Source organism: Triticum urartu, chromosome 7A (genome assembly GCF_056163025.1).
Source record: "Triticum urartu cultivar PI428250 chromosome 7A, HENAU_Tu73, whole genome shotgun sequence".
Classification (NCBI taxonomy): domain Eukaryota; kingdom Viridiplantae; phylum Streptophyta; class Magnoliopsida; order Poales; family Poaceae; genus Triticum; species Triticum urartu.
This window is the reverse complement of record NC_141879.1, coordinates 749,311,649-749,334,615: the sequence shown is the minus strand read 5'-3', so window position 1 is coordinate 749,334,615 and position 22,967 is coordinate 749,311,649. Positions and strand designations below refer to the sequence as shown.

At 48.3% G+C, this 22,967-nt stretch overlaps 3 protein-coding genes across 3 annotated transcripts; all 3 read left to right on the top strand.

The window, feature by feature from the left end:
- The first annotated feature begins 7,190 nt into the window (after positions 1–7,190).
- LOC147962771 (uncharacterized) lies at positions 7,191–8,130 on the top strand. The gene is made up of 3 exons (XM_087534301.1): positions 7,191–7,288; positions 7,330–8,063; positions 8,105–8,130. The coding sequence occupies exons 1-3, from the start codon at positions 7,191–7,193 to the stop codon at positions 8,128–8,130; spliced, it is 858 nt and encodes a 285-aa protein (XP_087390427.1).
- Positions 7,983–9,026, top strand: LOC147962770 (uncharacterized). The gene has a single exon (XM_087537218.1). The coding sequence runs from the start codon at positions 8,196–8,198 to the stop codon at positions 8,922–8,924; it is 729 nt and encodes a 242-aa protein (XP_087393344.1). The 5' UTR covers positions 7,983–8,195; the 3' UTR covers positions 8,925–9,026.
- Positions 9,027–20,015: 10,989 nt separating this feature from the next.
- Positions 20,016–21,236, top strand: LOC147962769 (uncharacterized). The gene has a single exon (XM_087534671.1). The coding sequence runs from the start codon at positions 20,022–20,024 to the stop codon at positions 21,234–21,236; it is 1,215 nt and encodes a 404-aa protein (XP_087390797.1). The 5' UTR covers positions 20,016–20,021.
- The last annotated feature ends 1,731 nt before the right edge of the window (positions 21,237–22,967 follow it).

The following is a 22,967-nucleotide window of genomic DNA, read 5'->3' as shown; positions in this document are numbered from 1 at the left end:
TACGGGCCATATTATCAATGGGCCTTATACGGGCCGTATAATCGATTGGCCAAACATGGGCCAAACAGACCGCATTATTACGGCAAACGGGCTAGAGTTGGAATCGTCCGTTCATGGGCCGACCATAACGGGCCATCATTAATAGGCCGTATTTGATGATGCTATGAAATCGGCCCAACATATTAACGGACCACAAACAGGCCGACTGTAACCACGGGCTGAATTTGGCCCACAAGCAGAAAATGACAGTAACGGGCCATAAGTAAACGAATGCTGGAAATGAGCCCAAGAATAAATGGGCTCTGAGAAGGCCGAAAGATAACATTGGCTGGAAACGGCCCAACGGAATAACGGGCCATTAATGGGTATAAAGTGATACACTGTTCATTATGGGCCAGTTTCACCACGGGCCGTTAATGGGTGTAAAGTGATACACTGTTCATTACGGGCCAGTTTCACCACGGGCTGTTAATGAGTGTAAAGTGATACACTGTTCATTACGAGCCAGTTTCACCACGGGCCGTTAATACGCCAAGAGTTACATATGGCCTCATATGGGCCGAAAGACGTCATGGGCCATACATGGGCCAGAAGTGAAAACGGGCTGGAATCATAGTGGATGGCCCAGATGACGCTACTGGGCCTAATTCGAATAGGGCGTAATGGGCCTTGGGTTAGCGGGCTGTAAATGGGCTATATGCGAACAGGCTGTTAACAGGCTTTCCATGGGCCGGCCCGCCACCTTTTGGCCAAGTCAAACGGGCCGGCCTTTTCACAGGAATGGGCCTCTGTTGGGCCGTTCCACGTGTCGACGTATCATAGGCGCCTATCTGACCCACTGACGAGCTGACACGTGTTTCGTCCGGCCAATAAGAATTTTACACGTGGAAATTTCCCATTGGTCGGGGCTGTTAACGGGTTATAGGATCCAAAACCCTACCCGATAGCTTAACGGCGTGCCGTTACGGTGGATGTCACGTGTCGGTCACCCTTGACGAAAGCACTTCTGTAACGCGCGATTTATCGTCATGGAAGTTGACACTTCCGTGATGATAATTTTGGCAATGTCATGGAACACTTCTACGACAGCACAGGTATGACTATCTTGATTCTGTCATAAATTTGTCATGGATGTACATGCATGACAGAAAACGCGACCTACTGTGACAAACGCGTATCATCACGGAAGTGTATTTTTTGTAGTGTAGATAATATTTTTGGTATTTTTGGTATAGAGATGCAAAACTAAAAAGTAAAAGGCAAAGTAAAAAAGCAAAGCAATAAGAAAGTGATGGAGATTGATATGATGAGAATAGACCCGGGGGCCATAGGTTTCACTAGTGGCTTCTCTCAAGAGCATAAGTATTCTACGGTGGGCGAACAAATTACTGTTGAGCAATTGACAGATTGAGAATAGTTATGAGAATATCTAGGTATGATCATGTATATAGGCATCACGTCCGATACAAGTAGACCGACTCCTGCCTGCATCTACTACTATTACTCCACTCATCGACCGCTATCCAGCATGCATCTAGAGTATTAAGTTAAAAACAGAGTAACGCCTTAAGCAAGATGACATGATGTAGAGGGATAGTTTCATGCAATATGATAAAAACCCCATCTTGTTATCATCGATGGCAACAATACAATACGTGCCTTGCTGCCCCTTCTGTCACTAGGAAAGGACACCGCAAGATTGAACCCAAAGATAAGCACTTCTCCCATGGCAAGAAAAACCAATCTAGTAGGCCAAACCAAACTGATAATTCGAAGAGACTTGCAAAGATAACCAATCATACATAAAAGAATTCAGAGAAGATTCAAATATTATTCATAGATAGACTTGATCATAAACCCACAATTTATCGCTCTCAACAAACACACCGCAAAAAGAAGATTACCTCGAATAGATCTCCACGAGAGAGGGGGAGAACATTGTATTGAGATCCAAAAAGAGAGAAGAAGCCATCTAGCTAATAACTATGGACCCGAAGGTCTGAGCTAAACTACTCACACTTCATCGGAGAGGCTATGATGATGTAGAAGCCCTCCGTGATGACGGCCCTCTCTGGCGGAGCTTCGGAACAGGCCCCAAGATGGGATCTCGTGGATACAGAAAGTTGCGGCGGTGGAATTAGGTTTTTCGCTCCGTATCTGGTCGTTTGGGGTACGTAGGTATATATACGAGGAAGGAGTACGTCGGTGGAGCAAGAGGGGGCCCACGAGGCAGGGGCGCGCCCTAGGGGGGGCGCCCCCCAACCTCGTGACCGCCTCTTTTGTTCCTTGGCGTAGGGTCCAAGTCTCCTGGATCATGTTCGGTGAGAAAATCATGTTCCCGAAGGTTTCATTCCGTTTGGACTCTGTTTGATATTCCGTTTCTTCGAAGCACTGAAATAGGCAAAAAAACAGCAATTCTGGGCTGGGCCTCCGGTTAATAGGTTAGTCCCAAAAATAATATAAAAGTGGAAAATAAAGCCCAATACAGTCCAAAACAGTAGATAATATAGCATGGAGCAATAAAAAATTATAGATACGTTGGAGACGTATCAGCTTGCACTTGAGCATACCTGCACGGCGCAAGAGATCACGAGAGTACTTCTTCTGGGTGAGGGCCAAACTGCCACGAGACTGATGAGCGACCTCAATACCCAGGAGAAAATGAAGCTGTCCCAAATCCTTAACTGCAAAATCACGACCAAGTGCAGTCACAAGAGCATCAGCAGCCGTCGGGGATGAACTCACCAGGACAATATCATCCACATACACAAGGAGGTACATGGTCACACTCGGTCGCTGAAACAAGAACAGTGAAGTATCAGCCGTCGAAGGGATGAACCCATGAGTGCGTAGAGCTAAACCCAGGCGAGCATGCCAGGCACGGGAAGCCTGCTTCAGTCCATATATGGCTTTCGTCAGATGACAGAGATGATGAGGCTGAGTGTGCTCAACAAATCCAGGTGGTTGCCGCATGTAAACCTCTTCTTCAAGCAATCCATGAAGAAAAGCGTTATGAACATCAAGCTGGCGGAGAGACCATCCGCGAGAAACCGCCAGAGACAGAAGAAGTCGAATAGTGGTAGGCTTGACAACTGGGCAGAATGTATCCTTATAGTCCAGGCCCTAACGCTGTTTAAAGCCCTTAGCCACGAGGCGTGCTTTGTAGCGCTCAATGGAACCATCTGCATGTTTCTTCACCTTGAACACCCACTTTGAATCAATGATGTTGACGCAAGACGGGGGGGAACAAGTGTCCATGTCTTATTCTTCATAATAGCATGATATTCTTGTTCCATAGCAGCCCTCCAGTGTGGAATACTCATAGCGGCTTGATAACTGCGTGGTTCGGCGGTTGGATCATCCACAACATGAGCCAGGCAAGCAGCAAGATAGGTGACCGTGCCATCGGTGCGCTCCTTGGGACGAACAATGCCACTGCGGCTGCGAGTGTGTGGACGCCACGGGGGAGCAAACACCGGGGCCGGCGGGATGTCCGGAGCAGGTGAGGCTGGTCCATGGGACTCTGGCGAAGAAGAACCGGGTGACGTCGGGCCGGGCGACGGCGGACCAGGCGACAACAAGCCAGGCGTAGGCCCCGGCGGCATGTGAGCCGCTACAGACCCGGGCGAAGTAGGCACCAAGGATGCCCGTGCGGATGGCGAGGGCGACGTTGGAGGGGAGTCCGGGCGAGGAGGTGGCGACGGAGACTGCTCAAAGGAGGCCGTCGCAGGCTCTGGCCCGGTCGCAGTAGCCAGCATGGGCTCCAGCCCAGGCGCGGTTGGAGACGGGGCGCCCGGTGCAGGGTCGAGGACGGGAGGCGGTGCATGCACCGGCCAATCGACGTGCACCACAGGCGATGTAGCGGGTCCATCAGGGAGGAGTTCCAGGCGAGCTCCACGTCCAATTCCTGCACCATGATTAGGTAACAACACATGCAAATATGCAACATCTTCAAATTGGCCAGGCATAAGAGGAGATGAATGCATAAAAGGTGTTGTGGTGGATGGCTGAGGCATGGCAGAAAAAGGGAAGACGGTCTCATGAAAAACAACATCCCGAGATATGTAGACTCGATTGGTTAGGACATGGAGACAGTTGTAGCCTTTATGGAGAGAACTATACCCTAAGAACACACACTTTTTGGAGCGAAAATCAAGTTTGCGATCATTATAAGGACGAAGATGAGGCCAACAGGCACACCCGAACACCTTAAAAAAGGTATAGTCAGGAGTTTCACCTAAGAGAAGCTCAATCGGAATTTTCATATTAAGAACACGCGTAGGTAATCTGTTAATGAGAAAACACGCGGTAGTAGAAGCATCACTCCAAAAACGAGAGGGTACAGAAGCATGAGCAAGAAGTGTGAGGCCGGTCTCAACTATATGGCGATGTTTGCGCTCAACAGCGCCATTCTGCTGATGTGTATGCGGGCATGATAAACGATGAGAGATCCCAAGTTTTTAAAGAAGGTGTTGAGGTTGCGATATTCGCCCCCCCCCAATCTGATTGAACATGGATAATTTTATGCTTGAGTAGACATTCAACATGCAATTGAAACTGTATGAAGATATCAAACACATCAGAGTTGCGCTTAAGAAGATAAAGCCAAGTGAAGCGACTATAGGCATCAACAAAACTGACATAATAGATGTGACCACTAACAGATGTTTGTGTCGGACCCCACACATCAGAACATCAGAAAACACAATTTCAAGAGGGTTCTCTACTTCTCTAGTAGATGAAACGAAAGGTAGCTGATGACTCTTGCCTTGCTGACAGGCATCACACACGGACATCTCTTTATTGCTAGGCACTAATGGAAGCTCATGATGGTGGATTATGTGGCGAACGATGGGTGTGGCAGGGTGACCAAAGCGAGAGTGCCACTGGGAAGGCGACACACGAACACCGTTGAAGACGCACGGGGCAGATGGATCCTCCAAACGGTACAACCCTTGGCTCAACCGGCCACTAAGCAAAACGTCCTGGGTTGCTCGATCCTTAACAAAAAGATTAAAAGGGTGAAATTCACATATGACATGATTATCAAGGGTGAGCTTAGGGACAGATAAAAGATTACGAGTTACTGAGGGTACCCATAAAACATTACGAAGATGGAGCTTCCTAGAGGGATGACTAGTTAAAAGAGATGCTTGGCCAATATGAGAGATGGGCATACCTACACCATTGGCGGTGTGAACCTGATCGTGCCCGTATTAGGGCTGGTAGGTGGAGAGTTTGTTGAGCTCGTTCGAACGTGATCCGTGGCGCCGGTGTCCATGTACCAGGCTGGATCAACAGGGTAGGATGGTGTGTATCCCTACTCGACGCGCGGGTCCTTGCCCTTGGCGGCGATGTGGGCAGACGGGACGGCAGCGATGTGGGCAGCCGAGGCGGCAGCGGGAGGACCAAAGTCTGCCATGGCAAACTGGCGCTCGTTGCCCTTGCCGTCGTTGCCGATGCCAAGGAAGCTCCTCTGAAAGCAGCGGTGACACTTGGAGGCGACATGGCATTCACGACCACATAGCTGGCACACCACCCTAGTGTTAGGGCCCCCACCCAGGGTCGATGCAGGGGCGGGGCTGCCTTGACAGGTGACGGGGCAGGTGGGCGCTGGCCACGAGAGGCCCAGAAGGCCGCCGGCTGGGCGGTGATGGTGGCAGAGGAGCGACGAGCCTCGACGCGTTGCTCGGTGAAGAGGAGGCGTGAGTAGAGCTCGTGAGGAGGCATCGCTGGCTTGGCGTTGTGGACGGCCTCGGCGAGATTGTCGTAGTCGGCGTAGAGGCCTTTGATGACGAAGCCGGCGAACTCCTCATCTCTAAGTGGCCGACCAATAGAGGTGAGCGTGTCCGCCAGCACCTTCATCTTGTTGAAGTAGGTCGTAGCGGAGGAGTCCAGCTGCTTGATGTTAGGGAGTTTGCTACGAAGGGCCGTCGAGCGGGAGGTAGAGACCTGGGCAAAGGCGTGCTCCAGGGTCGTCCAGGCATCCATGGAGGTGGCGGCGAAGAGACAAAGTCCAGCGACCCCGTCGCCGAGGGAACCCTGGATGGCATAGAGGATCGCCTGGTCCTGCTGCACCCACATACGGTGTTCTGGGTTGATGGCTGGGCCGTGGACGGTAGGGATGACCTGCGAAGGACACGTTAATGAACCATCAACAAACCCGAGGAGAGACCGGCTGCGTAGCACCGGTAGGACCTTGGCACGCCAGAACAAGTAGTTGTCCGGCGTGAGTCGGATGGCGATCAAGTTGTCGAAGTGGAAAGGCCCGGTGGGCGTGATTGCGCCAGCAGCAGGGACGATTGGCAGTGGAGCCGCGACAGGATCCACGACCGCGACCGATGCCGCGGGTGGCGGCGCGGGGACGATCGGGATCACGGCCGCGGGTGGTGCCGTGAGCGAGGCTGCGGGTGGCTCCGCAGGTAGCGTCTCCCCCGAGGTCGCCGGGATGACGACGAGTGTCGAGGAGGATCCAGAGGAGGCCATCGCGGGCGGCGGCGGCACGACTGTTGCTGAGGCCGTCTCGGGCGGTGACGGTGGGATCGGTGCTGAAAACAGGGAGCCGACGGCGGTGGTGCCGAAGAACTGAGGCACTGATGGAGCCAGGTGGCGAGGTGGGAGGTTGAGGAGGGCGGCAAGCGTCGCGGGGATAGACCCGGAGCTGGCGGCGCCCGAGGCCGAAGCGGTCATGGCGCCGGCGGCGGCAGCCCTAGGGTTTAGGGTTTTGGTGCGGCGGCGGCGGCGGGTGGGGTGGAGGTGGAGGACCTAGGTTAGACTCGATACCATATAAAACGTAGGTTTTGGGGGAACTGGCTCAACCCTCAAAGAGGTGGCCTATCACATATATATAATGATGACATACAAGTCCAATACCAATAAAATATGGTTTACACAGTAGGGCTACAATACGAAGTCTAACAGGTATATCCCTCATGTTTGGGGACAGTGGACACTTTCTTTATTGACGTGTCGCCTTTCCTCAAAACAAAAGCAAAAACATGATGTCAAGTTATTTCTTTACAGACAGCTAAAAGACCAGGTATAGCACGATTGTGTAATATGTATGGCATATAACAGATCAGAAAGAGGAATTTGTAGGTACCTTACCAAGCTGATCGCTTGGTCAGAAAGAGGAATTTGAGAATAGCTCCTCTGGTTTCCTCCGGGCGTACCCAGCTGACCTGCAATCCATGGACCAAACTGCTCTTGTGGTCGGCGTGGAAGCTCCTGCTCCACCGTCAATCACGGACTGCGACTGGACGGAGCTTCCTGCTCCACCGTCAATCTCGTTAGTATCTTCGGCACCCTGCAGATCCCGGATCTCTTCAGCTCCGGCGGTGTCTGCTGTTCATGGCAGCGCAGCCACCTGGAAGCCCGCCGGTTCCGGCTGTGCTCGCCGCACCAGGGCCCCTGCCTGGTCTACTCCGCGGCAGACCGTGACGACAGCACGGCCACACTGCACCACCTGACCACGGACAAGCTCTGCCACGTCACCATCCTGGGCCCTGCCTTTCGCTCCCGTTATGTCATGGGCTCGTCCCACGGCGGGCTCATCACAGCAGACGACCGGTCCCATCTCATCCTCGTCAACCCCATAACCGGTGCTCAGGTCAGCATGCCGCCACCGGAAACCATGCCCAACGTCGAGCTCCGTTATGACGAGGATGACCACAAACTGGATGGCTACGATCTTATTTACGTGGACACGGTGCCGCATGAATTCCACCGGAAAATAAAGCCATATGGACTTTCACTCGAACAAGGTCGCTTTTGCTTCGACATGATTGTAGCCATGTCGTGCAACCCGTCTAGTAAAGATTGCATCGTGCTACGTGTACACGAGCCTAATAACCTGCTCTCCTATGCTAGGGTTGGGGACACCAAGTGGACCTGGGTTGATACACATGAAGAATGCAAGAACTATGTTGATCTTTGTTACAATAGCAGTGATGGTTTGTTCTATGCTCTTCAAGGTTGTGGTGATGTGCATACCATTGATCTCCATGGACCATCTGCACTGGTGAATATTGTCTACAAGCACAAGGCCGATTACCGTACCGACAGTAAGTATATTGTACAAGCACCATGGGGCGAATTTTTCCAGATATGGAGGTGGGATCGATATCTTGAGGAGACGAGGAGGTGGTGGACGACCACGACGATAATGATGCCGATGAGGTGCGGAAGAGTTAGAGATGATGGGGGCAGAGATAGAGATTGATGAGGACGAGGAGGAATTAGAATTGGACGTGGAGGAGCATGAAAAGGTAGAAGTGGTGGGCGAGAATTTGAAGACGGAGACTGAAACAGAAGAGGAAGAGGAAGAAATAGAATCAAAAGTGGAGGAGCGTGAAGAGGTAGAAGTGGTGAGCGAGGATTTGGAGACAGAGAATGAAACAAAGGAGGACAAGGAGGCAGCAGATAATGCAGATGTGTCATTGGAAGGGGACGAGGATGAGGAGGAGGAGGAGGTGGTGGCAGAGAACGCAGACATGTTTGTGGAGGAGAAGGCGCACAATGCAGATGTGGCGGTGGAAGAGAAGGTCGATGAAAAGTGGGTCATGGAGGAGGACAAAGAGAAAGAGCGCGTGACATCCCGATTTGTTGTCTACAAAATTGATTTTGTCAAACAAAAGCTCACCAAAGTACACCACCTCAAAGATCACACGCTGTTCACGGGTTTCAACACTTCATTTTTAGTTTCGGCGAAGGACTTCCCCACATTAATACCAAATAGCATCTACCATGCGGATGACTTGAACCATAATACTTACTCCAAGAGATTTTCAGATGGACGGTCTTTGATTGACGAGGGCCTTCGGCAGGTTTTTATCTTCAATATGGAAGATAGTAGTTTCACGAATATACTGGTTCCTAATTCTTCAAGATTGAATTGGCCCCCACCGGTTTGGATCCAGCCATAACTTTCTTAAGCATAGATAAATTTATGTACCTACGACAAGAAAGTTGTAAAGTTTGGTGTTTCATCATTTAGGAATATTTTAAAGTTATTCAATCAGACCTTGTTGAAATGAAGATTTCCCCTATCTGTTCCTACATACCTGTAGTTTCATCTCATAGTTAATACAACTTAATATTGTGCAGTATGGTTATAGTTATTTATATTATCTCTATTTATGAATAATATTTGTGATATATATGCATTGAAGGTGGTTGTGTAATTGCTTGTTTTTTATGCAAAAGGTAGGAATATGTACTGACTTATGGTTCCAAAGTTTCAGATTGAACAAATATTATTCAGTTGCTTGATAGCTATCATTAACCGCATCTCGGCAAAACACTACGCATAAAGTACCTTTGTTAGGTCGTCCAAATGTTGAACAAAGATCGTCTTTAATTGAATCTTGGCAAAACAAAAAACCAAATCAAGGGCAGCATCGCGTGGGACTTCAGAGAACCGCCTAATAATTACACTGGCACCTCTAGTAATCTTTTATATTTGCATTGGTGTTGATGACAAAATAGTCCAGTTTTTTATCTAAGCAGTCAACTCTTAATCAGGATGTAACTTCTGCCAAGGGTTGACTTGCTGCTGGACTGCTTACATGAGAATCTTGTCTAAAACTCTAAATAGTACTTTGTTCCAAAATATAGTGCGTCCTCGGTTTCCGCGCTTCAACTTTGACCATAAATTTAACCAATGAGACCCGCAGTCGGTCTCGTTGGTTAAATTTATAGTCAAAGTTGAACCTCAAAAAGCATGGGTGCACTATATTTTGGAACGGAGGGAGTAATGGATCTGTGAGTGCTATTTTCCATACTTTTGTTACGACTATGAGTGGAGCAAATTCCAGTAACGGTTGATTCATACTGGTGGGTGCAGTTACCCCGCAAAAAAAAAGGACTGGTGGTTCCAGTTCTGAACTGCTTCGAGTTCTATCCTGCAAAAAATGCCCGAAGAAGTTCCTGAGCTGCATGGTGCTCACTCGCGAGCACTACGCTTGGTTCTTAACGTCTCTTAGAATCTCCTGAGTTTGTGATATTATCCTTAATGAACTGCAGCGAGTGAAACCCATCTTGGTCTTAGACCAGTTACTCACCAATCGGCTTGTGATGGCCCCATTGCCAACACAAGAAGAAACGTCGGTGGCTGTTGGGACGTGGGTATACTAAGAAAAGGGTCCGAATGAGCAGGAAAGGCAAACAAGAAGCCTGATGGTGGCTGAATGCAGAGGGAGGCGGCAACCTGTGAAATACAATTATCTCGCCTTGTTGTTTGTTGTGGGTCTCTTTGGCAGCACATGAAGCTGGTGGCGAAGGGGTCGGCGTCTGAATTCTTTAGAGCGATAAAAAGTCCTTTATTGAAAAAAATCAGGAACTAGCTTGTATTGCAGTTTGGCATGTGTTTCGAAGAGGGTAAACAAACAAACAAACAAACAAACTGCAAGGGAGTCTGCATTGCTCTGTGACTCTGTCCTCTCTTTCTCCCAAAGCAGAGGAAGGGGTAAATGGGTCTGATCTGTTAGTATTAGCTTGCCACTGGTCAATAGAGGAAGGAATAGAGATTCTATTGAAAAACTTGGAACCAGATAGGGATTCCTTCCTATTCCTTGATGAACGATGCATGTTTGGCCCCATCTGTTGACGGAAGAATTTTCTCCTGACATACCTATGAATGACTTCCGAACTAGCTGATGCAGTTTTCCTAAATTCATGAATACCAGAGAAGTTATTATTTGTTCCACACAAACATGCATCTGTTTAACGTGGATATAGATGCGCTGAGTTGCTTGGATTACAACATACATATTCTGTGGTTCATTCACCTATTTGTATTCTACGGGCATGTATCATCTATCTCCACTTACACCTGAAACTGCAGACTGCTAACACTAAGTTGTAACCATGAGTAGTACTACTACTTAACTGAAAAAAACAGCAGTTACTACTTAATTGTTCACTACATACCCAGATTGAACATGACTACTACTGGAGTTAGTGATAGGAGGAAGGGTACCTGCAGCGGAGAAGAAAGATTCGCCATGGAGGAGATCCCAGCGGTGGCGACTACCATGTACAGATCCATCACTAGTTAGACAAGATTCCTGTTCCTAACGATTATACAAGCTTATTTGCATGATTAAACATACATATCATATCACTTGCAATTTCCAATAGTTCTAAATCCTACAACCACTAAGAGAACAAACATTTGAATACCCTGTAGTACCCAGAACTGAGTTGTCGTGTATTGTTCTACTAGTATGGAGTCTCCGCAGGGTGCTTGAGACTAATCTCCCTTCCCCTCTCGGTTACTAAGCATCCTATGCAGCAAAATCATTAAAACAGTAACAGATTCAGATCTCGCGATGGTGGCTGGCTGGTGACGCCAGTCTTAAGGCGGATGCATTACAGACAACGCTAAAGCATCCAGCAGCATGTCGCTGGGTGAACAAAACGAAGCTTCAGATTTTGCACCTTGCGCTGATTTCATGCTGTGCGAATGAACTTTTAATAAGCACTACCGGCGGCAAAGAAATCAGAAGGACACATAGAGTTCTAAATCTCCCATGGCTGCTTACTTTACTGTTCTGCATCTCTTTTCTCGTGGTTGGTTGGTGTAGGCAGAAATAATTGTCTCCAGGGGAAGAAAAAAATGGTTGGTGAAGATGGGGAAGACAATAGGAAGCTCAACAAGGAAAACAAAGAAATAACCATGGGCTCCTTTAATGGGCTTTGTCTTCTACAACGAGTTGTACCCATGTGTGCTAGCAGTCTACTAACAGATTATATGTGTAAGTTGTACTAGCTTACTTTAATCAGACAGTTCAAGCCTTCGAGCGATGTACATACCTAGATTTCAACAGTGAGCTGTCGTCGGTATATCATAATGGTTGAGTGAGTAATTCCACACGGCTGTAATCCTAGAATACGCCCACATATAATGGTTACACTTTATTCAAAAAGTGAAACTAATCCACCGATTATATCACAAGATAAACCAATCCATCTATTTCTAATTCTATCACGATGAGTATGAGTAGTAAAAACAGAACAATCACTATACCGGTAAAGTCAATAGTACTAATTACACTTATAGAAATCAAGTTGCGGCGTGCCCCAGAGGTTTGGAATACATATGGAGGTAAGTGAGAGAGGAAGAGGATGATAGCTTTTGGTTTGGAACCATGTCAACTATGAAGAATGACCAAGGCAGAATCCGTTTCCAATATTGAATATGAATGTCTGCGTACCCAAAGTTTGCAAGACCATCGTTTCTTCTCTCAATGAAAGTATACCAAGGTCTGAGAAAGAAAACGAAAAACGGAGGACGGCAATGAACTTTCTGTATCTAATGAATTAGTATATGGATCTTTACTGGAAAAATTCTGAAGCAAGAGAAGCTGAGGTGATCATTAAAGTTTACTAATGGTCTTCGGCCCACAGCTTCCACACTCGAACAAAGCAATCCCAGAGTCACATCTAGAAAACATGTTTCATCTAAATAGCTAGTCTGAAACAAAATGAAGAACAGACGACGGCGATTACCTTTTTGATTCTGATGAATTAGTAGATGGATTATTACTGGACTAATTCTGCAGCACTAATTATTGAAGTTTACTAATGGTACTCCACGCATAGCACTAATCGTACCACTGCTTCCACACTCGAATTCAGCACTCCCAAACTGACATTTAGAAAACATGCTTCAGTTTCCCCATGAAAAAGTTCCACAAATTTCCCCAGCCACAGAAATAAAATTCCGCAGGAAGAGCAAGCGTCTCCCCGTGTCAGGCCCCTGGAAACGGAGCGCAGCACTAAATCTCCCAACAGCAGACGAATGCAAACGGAAAATCTCACGAACTTCCGCAAAATCGCTCGCGGGGTCTACTATAGCAGAGAGGCGTAGGAGGAGGCAGGATACCTGAGGCGACGGGGAAGCGGGGGTCTCCAGTGGTGGCCTGTCGTCGTTGGGGGAGACGACGCAGATCGGCGCTGAGGGCGGCAGCGTCCACCTCCATCGATTACGTTAAACAAGGATGGAGTACTACCTTACATTTGGCAACTTGTTTCTCAAAAAAAAATTAACATTTGGCAACTTAATTAAGCTCGCTTTGATTGAGTACCTCACATTTGGTAACTTAACTACATTTGTAAACAGAATAAATTGGGCGTCTCCAATTTACTATTGTGTTTCTGCGATCTGCAAATCAATTATCCATTAATTGATTTCTTCCACAAATATAATGGCATCTATATATATCCAAGCGCGAGGAAAGATCTCCACCATTGCCACCATCAGCTCACACACAATCCTTTCGACTTTGACGTCAAGTAGAGTTGCGCCGGCCGTAAAGATCGATCCAATATGAAGATAACAGTGCTGACGATCTTGCTCCTCATCGGATGCCTAGCAGCTATCGTACAGTGTAAGTATGCGTCACTCGTATACCTCATCAAAACCAATACTACCATTCGTTTTACTACAAAGAAAAGGAGGTTACCACCTATCCATTCGAATTGGATTTCGATTGATGCAAACAACCATATATGTACGTATCATATTACTAACGAACACGTAAGATTTGTTTGATGCAACAGGTCGATTGGTGGCTGGAAGGAGGAGCTATGTAGCAGTGGATCATGCCGGAGCTACAATGGTGGCCGTCAACGCAACCTCATTGGACGAGAGCAAGCTTACTGTAAAATTCTGCATCAAGAGCCAATGTACCCGCGGGAAGGACCCCGATTTGGAAACCTGTTTTTGCTGCCGGAATCTAAAGGCTGAACCGTGCTTCTTTTCGGATGATGAGTGCAAGAGCAAGTGCCCTGCCTGTGACCCCGTGTGCGCTCCTCCACCGGCCAACACCGATGAACAAATGCAGCGTGTAGAAATGGAAAATTAATTAATCTATTTTTTTGTGAACCAAATGAATTTTATGGAAATAAACATGCAAATGTGAGAAAAACAATGAAGTCCTTGTGCTAATACTAATACTGGCTATAATGTGGTATAAAATCCTGCTGCTATATCTATGTTTCGTATGCTGATTTCCTTCCATTTTCTCAGACTATTCATGACCTAACCATATTTTTATGTGAAACAAAATTCTGTCTATCCCGTTTCCAAATTGATCCGTGCATACCGGATCCCATCAACAGCCATCTGTCACACCGCATCATCCCACGGCTGGCAACCCAGATGCCATCCGCAAGAGTCGTCAAGCTGTAGCACATTGCAATCGGCTCCTTGCTCGCATACAAATGTAACTGTTTTCTTCCTGTATATCGGGTGGCCAGCACAACGGCCATGGCCGAGTGAGCTGAGCACCAGTGCATCACCCTCGTCGTCGACGGTGAGAAATCAAACTAGCTAAGTGGTGAACCTAAACAATCTCTAATCATCAGTGCTAATGGACGAACTAATTAAACGACGAAAGCTTGCGAAAGAGCTTCGGACAGGCTGGAAGTGTGCTCCTGGCAAACGGTAGATCATGAAAAAGATCCCGCCGTTGTTGGCCACCGTGTTCTCAACCACCTGTTCCTTGGTCAAGCACTTCCTCCACGATTTCTCAACCGCAAGCTTAAACCGATGTCGCCATTGAACACCCACAAACTTCCCAGTGGCGTATAATACGTCACATCTTTTCAGTTAGCCGCTGATGGGGAGGCCATATACGCGCGGGAGCAGGAGCAATGATGGGAGGCGTACAAGGTTGCACGGAGTGGAGACGCAAGGCACGTGGTCAACATGCTATCCATGGCAATATTAGGAGCTAGATCGATGTGCCAGCCAGTGAGGCGAGAAGAAACGAAGGCGATCGCGCGTGCGCGAAGCCGAGGCCGTTCATACGAGGAAAGATGGTGGCTTCAGGCTTATTCATATATTACTTTGTAAGATCTTGATAAATAATTAATAAATAGCTGCATGCTTCAACTAGATGCAGAGGCCGGGGGCCATGCTTGTTTTAATAAAAATACAAGAAAGCTGACATTTTCAAATAAATAAATATAGTCTAGCGCACTTCAATCGTTGCATTTCACATAGAGCACAATGACCAGGTGAAGCTTAGTAGCATACCTAGCTAGCTAGGGGGGAAAACTTCATGGCTCGTAACCGAGATTTAAGATCCATCTCCAAGAGGAGGGAGGAGGGATCTGAGTAGTAATCCAAATGTTCCATGGACATCTTCTTAGTCTCCAAGTCAAGGACGATGGACACAGTACAAGAAATTGGGCCCCCATTAGGAAAATATGTGTAAGTTATATCAAGCAACACTGCATTGCTCCCCTCACTGGACCATTTGATGATGGAAAACACATGACCGTCGGGAGCGATGTCCAGGTCCAGCCTCCGCAATTTCTCCATCATGTCAATCATGGCCTCTGGAGCCCATTCACCGCTTGGGAGTTGATGCCACATCGATAGTCGAGAACCGTCGGTGGCGAGCATCCTTAATAGCTTGTGCCCGTTCGGCAAGGAGTAGGACCCCAAGTGCAGTTGCTCTGCTTTGAAGTTTCTAGTAGTGGCTGGGAGCTGCACCATCATGCCTGGCTCTGCTGTGCGAACGTCGTAGGTAAGGATCTCGCTGCCATGTTGCACCAGCCATTGGATGATGCCGCCATAAAGAATGACTGCAGTGGCGTCCCGGCTTATTTCACACCACCGCTGAAAGAAAAAACCACCATGGGTGGAGACAGGCCCCCAAGCGCCGGTGGATGACGTGAAGATCTGAATTTTAATGGAGCCTGTAGTGTCTCCATTGGAGCCAGTTGATCTTTCGAGATAGCCTACAAATAGCAAGAAGGAGCAACCAATACCGTCGGCGGCAGTAAGCAAGACAAACTTTGGTAAGCATCCCATATGTTTCGGGATGCATGGCGGCTCACAGAGGAAGTTGTGGTGACCAGCGATTGGGTCATACACGCACAGGATAGGGCAGCTGCTGCTACGAGGACCAGCTCCAAGGAGAACAAGGCCTCCACGGGATGTCACGGGATAGTAGTATCCCAGGAGGTCGTCCAGGTAGCGTGATACGAAGGGAGAGATGAGATTATGGATGAAGGACATGGTAGTGGGCGTGATCGGGTGTAACATAGACAGGCCCCCCGACGCAACCTCCTCCTGGTCCTCGGTATGGAGGTATGATACCATCTTCTTGGGTGACGCGGCCGATGAAAGAGGGTTCGAGGATGCGATGGCGGAGGATCTTGCCCGTGGCGGCGCAGCGGACGAAGGTGATGGTGTCCGAGCGCGCGATGATCTCCAGCAGGAGATCCGCTGGGAGGGTCGATGGTGTTGGACAGGCCAGGCTGCATCGCTTGTTTCGGCGGAGTTTCCTCGGCGCCATGGCTCCGGATTCGGTAGATGTATAATGTGCGCCGGCCAATGCAAGGGAAGGCGATAGAGTTTGGTTGGGGAACACGACGAGCTCGAAAGATGTATAATCACGTACGGGACTAGGTTGTCCATATCATTTCCCCACGCTGGTGTACGTACGGGCTGTGGCCTTTTTCATTTTTTCAATGGGCTGTGGTCTTTTTCATATATTTTCTTTATGGGCTAGCTGATCTGTTCTTTTTCCTATTTTTCTTTTTCATTTATATTGTAGGCAACGTAAAGTTTGTTGGAAATAGACGATATGACACAGAAACGCACTGTTTTTTTTGTTTTTCTTCTCTTTCTCCATTTTTCCTTCATTTATAATCCACGACATTTTCGTGCAAGAATGCTTTTTGAAGTGTGGTAACACTTTATAGAATTCCTTTTTAAAAACCTGAAAACTTTTTCAAATGCATAGTTTGTAAAATAAATGGATATTTCCAAATGTTTAAATATTTTTCAAATTTTATTTTTTAAATGCATTAGTTTTTAAAAATAAATCATAACATGTTTTTTTACAAAGCACGTGTGACTAGTTGCATGTTCACCACTAAACTTGCAACTGTAAGCATTGTAACCCGGCTATAACTGCACGACTCTCGACATGACTACAACTCAACCAGTAGAGGGTTGTCAGCCAATTGCATGTCCATCACTAACATGCAACTAGCCACAGTTTTGTCTGTGGCGACTTTGTGAATCTCAACATGATGTGCCAGCTCAGTTTCTCAGAAGTGCTCATAGAGAAGGGTGTGCATGAGTGTATTCATAGGGATGAGCATATGTGCGTATGTCTGACTGTCTGCATTTGTAGCGTGTTAAAAAAAATCCATGCACGACCATTATCGAGAAGAAACCATATATCATGTATGTACGTTTATGCCTGTGTATGTCGCAATGAAAAAAAGCTAGCATAGCATACGTATGTATAATCGATGCAATATTAATGAGTCGATCAAAGCAGTCGTTCCATTCCAACATACGCATATATCTACGTACGTATATACGGCTAGTCAACTAGTTGCAGCAAGACGTGCACATGCTTTCAAGTGATGTGGACATGACATCATGCATGGTGACACGCACGCACCACATCGATCCCTAACTTAGCGCACGCATGGTGGGCGGCGTAGCTGCACAACTGGCCAACCCAAGACGACGGCCGCCGGCACGCGCGCAGGCTCCGGTCACCAGCGCTTGGCAAGCTCCGTCGCGGCGTGGCCTAAGTCGCTGCAGGTGGGGTCGCCGGCTCGCTACGTCTGATGTGGAACCTTGCCCGGGCACGACCGCAGCCCCTCATATTGCCCTCATATTTGGTCCCGATTTGAGGGGTGTTGGTCAATGCGGACGTTTAGGGATGAAGCGTGGGGTCTGGTTGGGTCACTATTTTTTGACTGTTCACTGACCAGGCGGACTTTTCGGACGTTTAGGGAGAAAGTAGGGGGTCCGGCTGTAGATGCTCTAATGCCCCAGCAAATTTATTTAAAAACTTAATGTTCCGTCAAATAGATATATAATAAATTATGGTATCTCAATAGAGGTGTGATCTTGAAAGATAATTTGGTAAAACAGATATAGCAACCGTGTAAAAATATGTTGCTTTTCTGAATTTATTGGTCGTGTCATCTCCTGTTTCTCTATCTATTGCATCGGAGATCCATAAACGACAATGACATAAAATAAAATATGAAAAGTTGCATATTTATATTTTAGGAGTCATAACATTTTCCTTTGGTTCAGCTAGGGCACCAGTAAGTTCGGTTACCAACAGTAACAAAAAACACTCCACACCGATGAGGCGCAAAAATGCTTTAGTGACCTGAAAATCTGTTTATTTGCATACTTGGCTAGCTAGCTAAGAAAATACTTTCATAGTTTCTATGTGGGATGATAGGTTGATCTCCCAAAATGAGAAGCCCCACTTATGTGTATGCATCTCCTTCGTCTGCAGATCAAGAACTATGAGCTGAGTACATCCGTATTTCCTATATAACTGCAGCAGTAGCACATCTCCGCTCCTCTTCCCGGAGCCCTCGAAATCAATGACTACATCGCTACTTCTGTGGGGGATGTCTGGGCACATCAACCGTAGTTTGTGCTCAATGTCGATCACATTTTCCAGCGACCAACCACAACTTGCTGTGACCGCAGGGAGTTGTCGCCACACTGATATCTTGAACCCCTCTATGGCAAGCAGTTTCAATAGGTTCCCGTCTGGTAACGTTGCCAAGTGGAGCTTGCTTTGATTGTGAATGGTGGGTGGGAGCTTCACCCGTCCCTACGCCCTGTGCCCACATCATATGTGAGAATTTTGACCCTGTAGTACACTAGCCAGTGGATCATGCCGCCACGAAGGATAGCAGTGGTGTTGTACCCAATTGTGTGCATCCACGGAAAGTCAGGGTGGCTCACATGAGAAGTAATGGGCCTCCAGGTATCAGAGGAGGATGTGGCAGCCTGTACTTTGATGCCCCATTCGCACACACTGGTGAAGAGCAGCTTGAAGGAGCAGTCGATTCCGTCTACGGCAGTGAGCAGGACGTACGCCTGCCGGTTGTCCCAGGTAGTCAGATCACCTGTCGGTCTTGAGAGAAAGGTGTGACGGCCCGTCATGGGATCATACACGCAAAGGCGAGAGGAGCGCTCAGATTCGGATTTCTCGTAAAAACTGAGGACGACGAGGCCGCCACGGGACGTCACTGGATAGTACTGGCTAGAGAGGTTGGCGGCGTGACGTAACATGCAAGGCGTCAGGTAGCCGTGGCAGAACTGCACGGCTGGAGACGTGGCCGGGTGGACCGGATTCAGGAGCTGCATGTCATAGGGGCAGTGTGCGAGCATGGTGGAACCCGCTTGCTGGCTGAAGCGAAATATGAACAGCGGACTAAGGATGTCACGGCGGAGGTGCTTACAGACAGCGGCACAACGGACCACGGTAACAAAGTCGGTGCGTGCCACGATCTCAAGGAGGAGATCAACTGGGAGCGTCGTTGCAATCTTTGTTGCCTCCATTGCACCAACAGTCGTGTGCGTTTGAGATGGAGCCTTGGAGGCCTTCGCTTCCTATAACCAGCTAGGAATAAGGAACGCCGGCACGTAAGTCGTCTCCGGGCTGGTGCACACAAACTCAAATCCTCCCTGGCATCTAATATTGCACAATATGTAGCCAGCCTGAATTGGACCGGGGAGAGAATCCTCCACCAGATCGGCCTCGGTCGATCGATCAAGAAATTAGCCACAGATCGAGATCGGACAAGACAATTGGCGTACTTGAGCGTCCAATACGAACCCCTCTATGGCCGGCCGCGTCCAATACATCCTCTAGTATGTGTTCGAGTTTGGAAGCCTTTTTAGCTATATCCATCGTGTGGTCGTTGTCGTCCAAGGAGAGTGGGCCACTTAGATTAGGCCCGTAGATCTTGAGGCAATCTCGTAGGAACTATGGAATCCCAATAAATCCTGGGAGTCCGATAACCCACGATTAGGTGAGGCATGCCCGTTGCAGACTCGGATACGTCACCGGTTCGTATTGCTGTATTATCCTCTAATCTTTATATACGTGTCCCCTTTGTCGAACTCAGTCGACAACAAAGCGTCAATCGTTCGTTCGGTTCTCGCCTGAAAGTTCTTTCCAGCCGCCGCCGCCTCTCTGGAACGGCAATCACTCCACCCTCCCATGGCGGCCATGTCACAGACCGACCAGGCCAGGCCGATGGCGACGGCTGATCTGGAGGCCGCCATTGCGGCGCTCCCCGTCAAGATGCAGCGCCTGCGGGAGTCCTTCCACCGCGTCGTTGCATGCCCGCCTCCCCGCGTCAAGCTCCCCTTCACCTGGGACGACATCGATGCCCACCTCTCCTCCCTTCACTCGTCCCTCTCCCTCCGGTTCCGCCAGATACAGCAGCAGCCCCACGCCGGCGCCCCTGTCTCAACCCCCCACGACGACGAGTCCATCCAGGAGAACCAGGAGATGCTTTGGGATGATGAAGACGCGTCCCCTGTTCAAGAGATGAAGGAAGATAACATCGAGAAAGATACAGTGGGCAAGAAGAAGAATGTAAGCCTCCCACGTCTAGACACAGGCATTGGCTTTGTGGCGGCGCCATGCCACAGGGCGGGAGGAACTCTTGATCAAGAGTTTCGGATTCCGACGCGGGTTCACGCCCCGTGCGCCGGCAACCCTATACTTAAGCCGCCATACATGGGGGCACTCCCGCCTGATGTGATGATTCCTACGCTCGGGCGACAACAACCATACATGGCGTACCAACACGAGTTTCCTGCCATGCCGATGAGCAACAATGTTCCTATGATGGTCCAGCAGCCATACACGCCGTACTTCGGCCAAGAGTTCTTTCCTGGTGTTTTGAGGCAACACACGATGGGCACCGACCATGTACTTCAGAACCAGCATTACATGTCGCACCATCAACCCTACTTCCCACAACACTCCATGTCGCACCATGGGTACACACAAAGGATGCATGCACTAGGTTTTCCAATCCCCCATGAGTTGGACACTGATGCTGTTCCCTATTCATCTTCTTTAAGAAAAAATACATTGGGTGAATTTTTTACTATGCTTAAGACCCTTGAGAATGGAATCCAGAAGGACGTCAATCAAGCAACGATGGTGAATAAAATAACCAACTTTAAGAAGAAGGACAAGTCAAAGAAAAAAGGCAAGTCCAAGGGTCCCAATAAGGCTGGTACACCTGGAAAGTCTAAGAAGATTGGCGCCACTGCTGATGCCGAGTGCTTCTTTTGTAAGGAGAAAGGTCACTGGAAGAGGAACTGCAAGAAGTATTTGGCAGAAAAGAAAAAGTCTGCAAATTCCAGCCCCAGTATGAGTGTCATACATGGGCTTGATGTATTCCTTGCTAATTCATAGTGTAATTCTTGGGAACTGAATATCAGGTGCTCATATTTGCAACTCGATACACGGAATATAGAGGCCTAAGCGATCGGCAAAGGATGTGGTGATGATGCGCGTCAAAAATGGAGTAAAAGTTGACGTGCTTGTCGTCGACGTCCTACCTCTATATTTTTATTTAGGATTTATTTTAGAGATTAATGTAAGACTGGGATTTGCCCCTCGAAAGGTAACTTTTGGGTACACCAAAAAGTATATCGTGGCGCTAGTTATGTAAGACTGGGATTTGCCCCTCGAAAGATATTACTGTGTTCAGCATTGCCTGGCCAGGTATTGTAATTAAGGAGTTGGTCACAGGGATATTGGAATATGGAAACAAGAAAAGAGTACAATCTGATTACGAGGATGATCTAGAAAATGATGGATATCACCAAGATTAATGAATGAATAAGCTAATTAGTTTGTATGTATGTGACCTCATACGATTGCGTCTATATGCATGCACGCTCGTGCTTCCCATCCTTTGCTTTCTGTTGTAGGAGAGACGAAAGAATTACGGCTCTTTTTCTTTTCCGTTTTGATGTTGGTCGTACTGTATCACACATGCACGTACTCGCACGTGCTGGTCATCACGAGGGTTATAAAGCTGCTGCCTGGCGTATGCATGTAGTATTTGTACTACTACTATATCAGAGCCGGACGGACCTTGTGTTAGCAGTTGCGAGCGATCAAGCCTGGTACAACCGTGGCACATGGCCTCACCAACAACGCTCCCGGCGGATCTCCTGCTAGAGATCGTCGAGCGCACCGACACCGCCACCCTCGTCCGTTGCGCAGCCGCCTGCAAGCTCCTTCACCGCCACATCCTCGATCCTTGCTTCATCCGCCGCGTCACCCAACAAGGAGGCATCGTGCCCTCGCGCTTCCTCGTCTACCTCAAAACCCAAAAAGTTTCCCTGCACCACCTGCCCCGAATCTCCCTGGTCCACCCGGCCATGCTTGACGCAGCGTCCTTCTGTGACAACCACCTGGCGCCATTCGTTTCACGCACGGCCAGTGTGTTTTGATTTTCGGTTTGAGCTTTTTTTCGCCCTAGGCCGAGATGGCCGAATTTCGGCCATTTTCAAAAATTTTGGCTGAAATTTGATCAAAATTTGACTGCAATTGGACCAAAATTTGCCAAATTTGAGCAATTTCGGCCTAAATATACTTTTCGCCCTAGGCCGAGATGGCCGAAATCCCCTTTTTTCGGCCAAAAATCAAAACACAAGGCCAGAGCCGACAACCGACTCTACCAATACGTTCCCCTAACATCCCGCGGTGGCCTCTTCCTCCTCCGCCGCTCTTTGGAGTTTAGGATAGATCCCCGCTACAACCTATGTGTGTACAATCCTATGACAGGTGAACGCACCTTCCTCGCTGATTCGCCGGACATCTGCACAGATTACGGCTGTCCGTGGCACAAGTCATTTGTCATGCTTACACCGGCAGACGGCATCACTTGCTCCTCCTTCTTGTTATTGGTGGCCGATCTGAGAAGCTACAATGGACACACTATCAGGATCCGAACGGCCACATCGGGCGGCGCCGGCTGGGGACCTGTCACTCATCCTGCAAATGTTGGCCTCACATTGATTCCTTTCATCGAGCAAAAAGATGCAATAGTTCTTCCCGGTGGAATCATTCACTGGCTGGTTCAGTATTGCTATGGAATCCTTCAATATGATGTCCCCACAACAAAGGTAGGTA

Coding starts and splice junctions, on each gene's coding strand:
- LOC147962770 (XM_087537218.1), top strand. CDS start 8,196: ATGATGGGGGCAGAGATAGAGATTGATGAGGACGAGGAGGAATTAGAA.
- LOC147962771 (XM_087534301.1), top strand. CDS start 7,191: ATGGACCAAACTGCTCTTGTGGTCGGCGTGGAAGCTCCTGCTCCACCG. Junction 7,289..7,329: donor CCTGCTCCACCGTCAATCTC/GTTAGTATCTTC, acceptor GGATCTCTTCAG/CTCCGGCGGTGTCTGCTGTT. Junction 8,064..8,104: donor GGCCGATTACCGTACCGACA/GTAAGTATATTG, acceptor GAATTTTTCCAG/ATATGGAGGTGGGATCGATA.
- LOC147962769 (XM_087534671.1), top strand. CDS start 20,022: ATGGCGGCCATGTCACAGACCGACCAGGCCAGGCCGATGGCGACGGCT.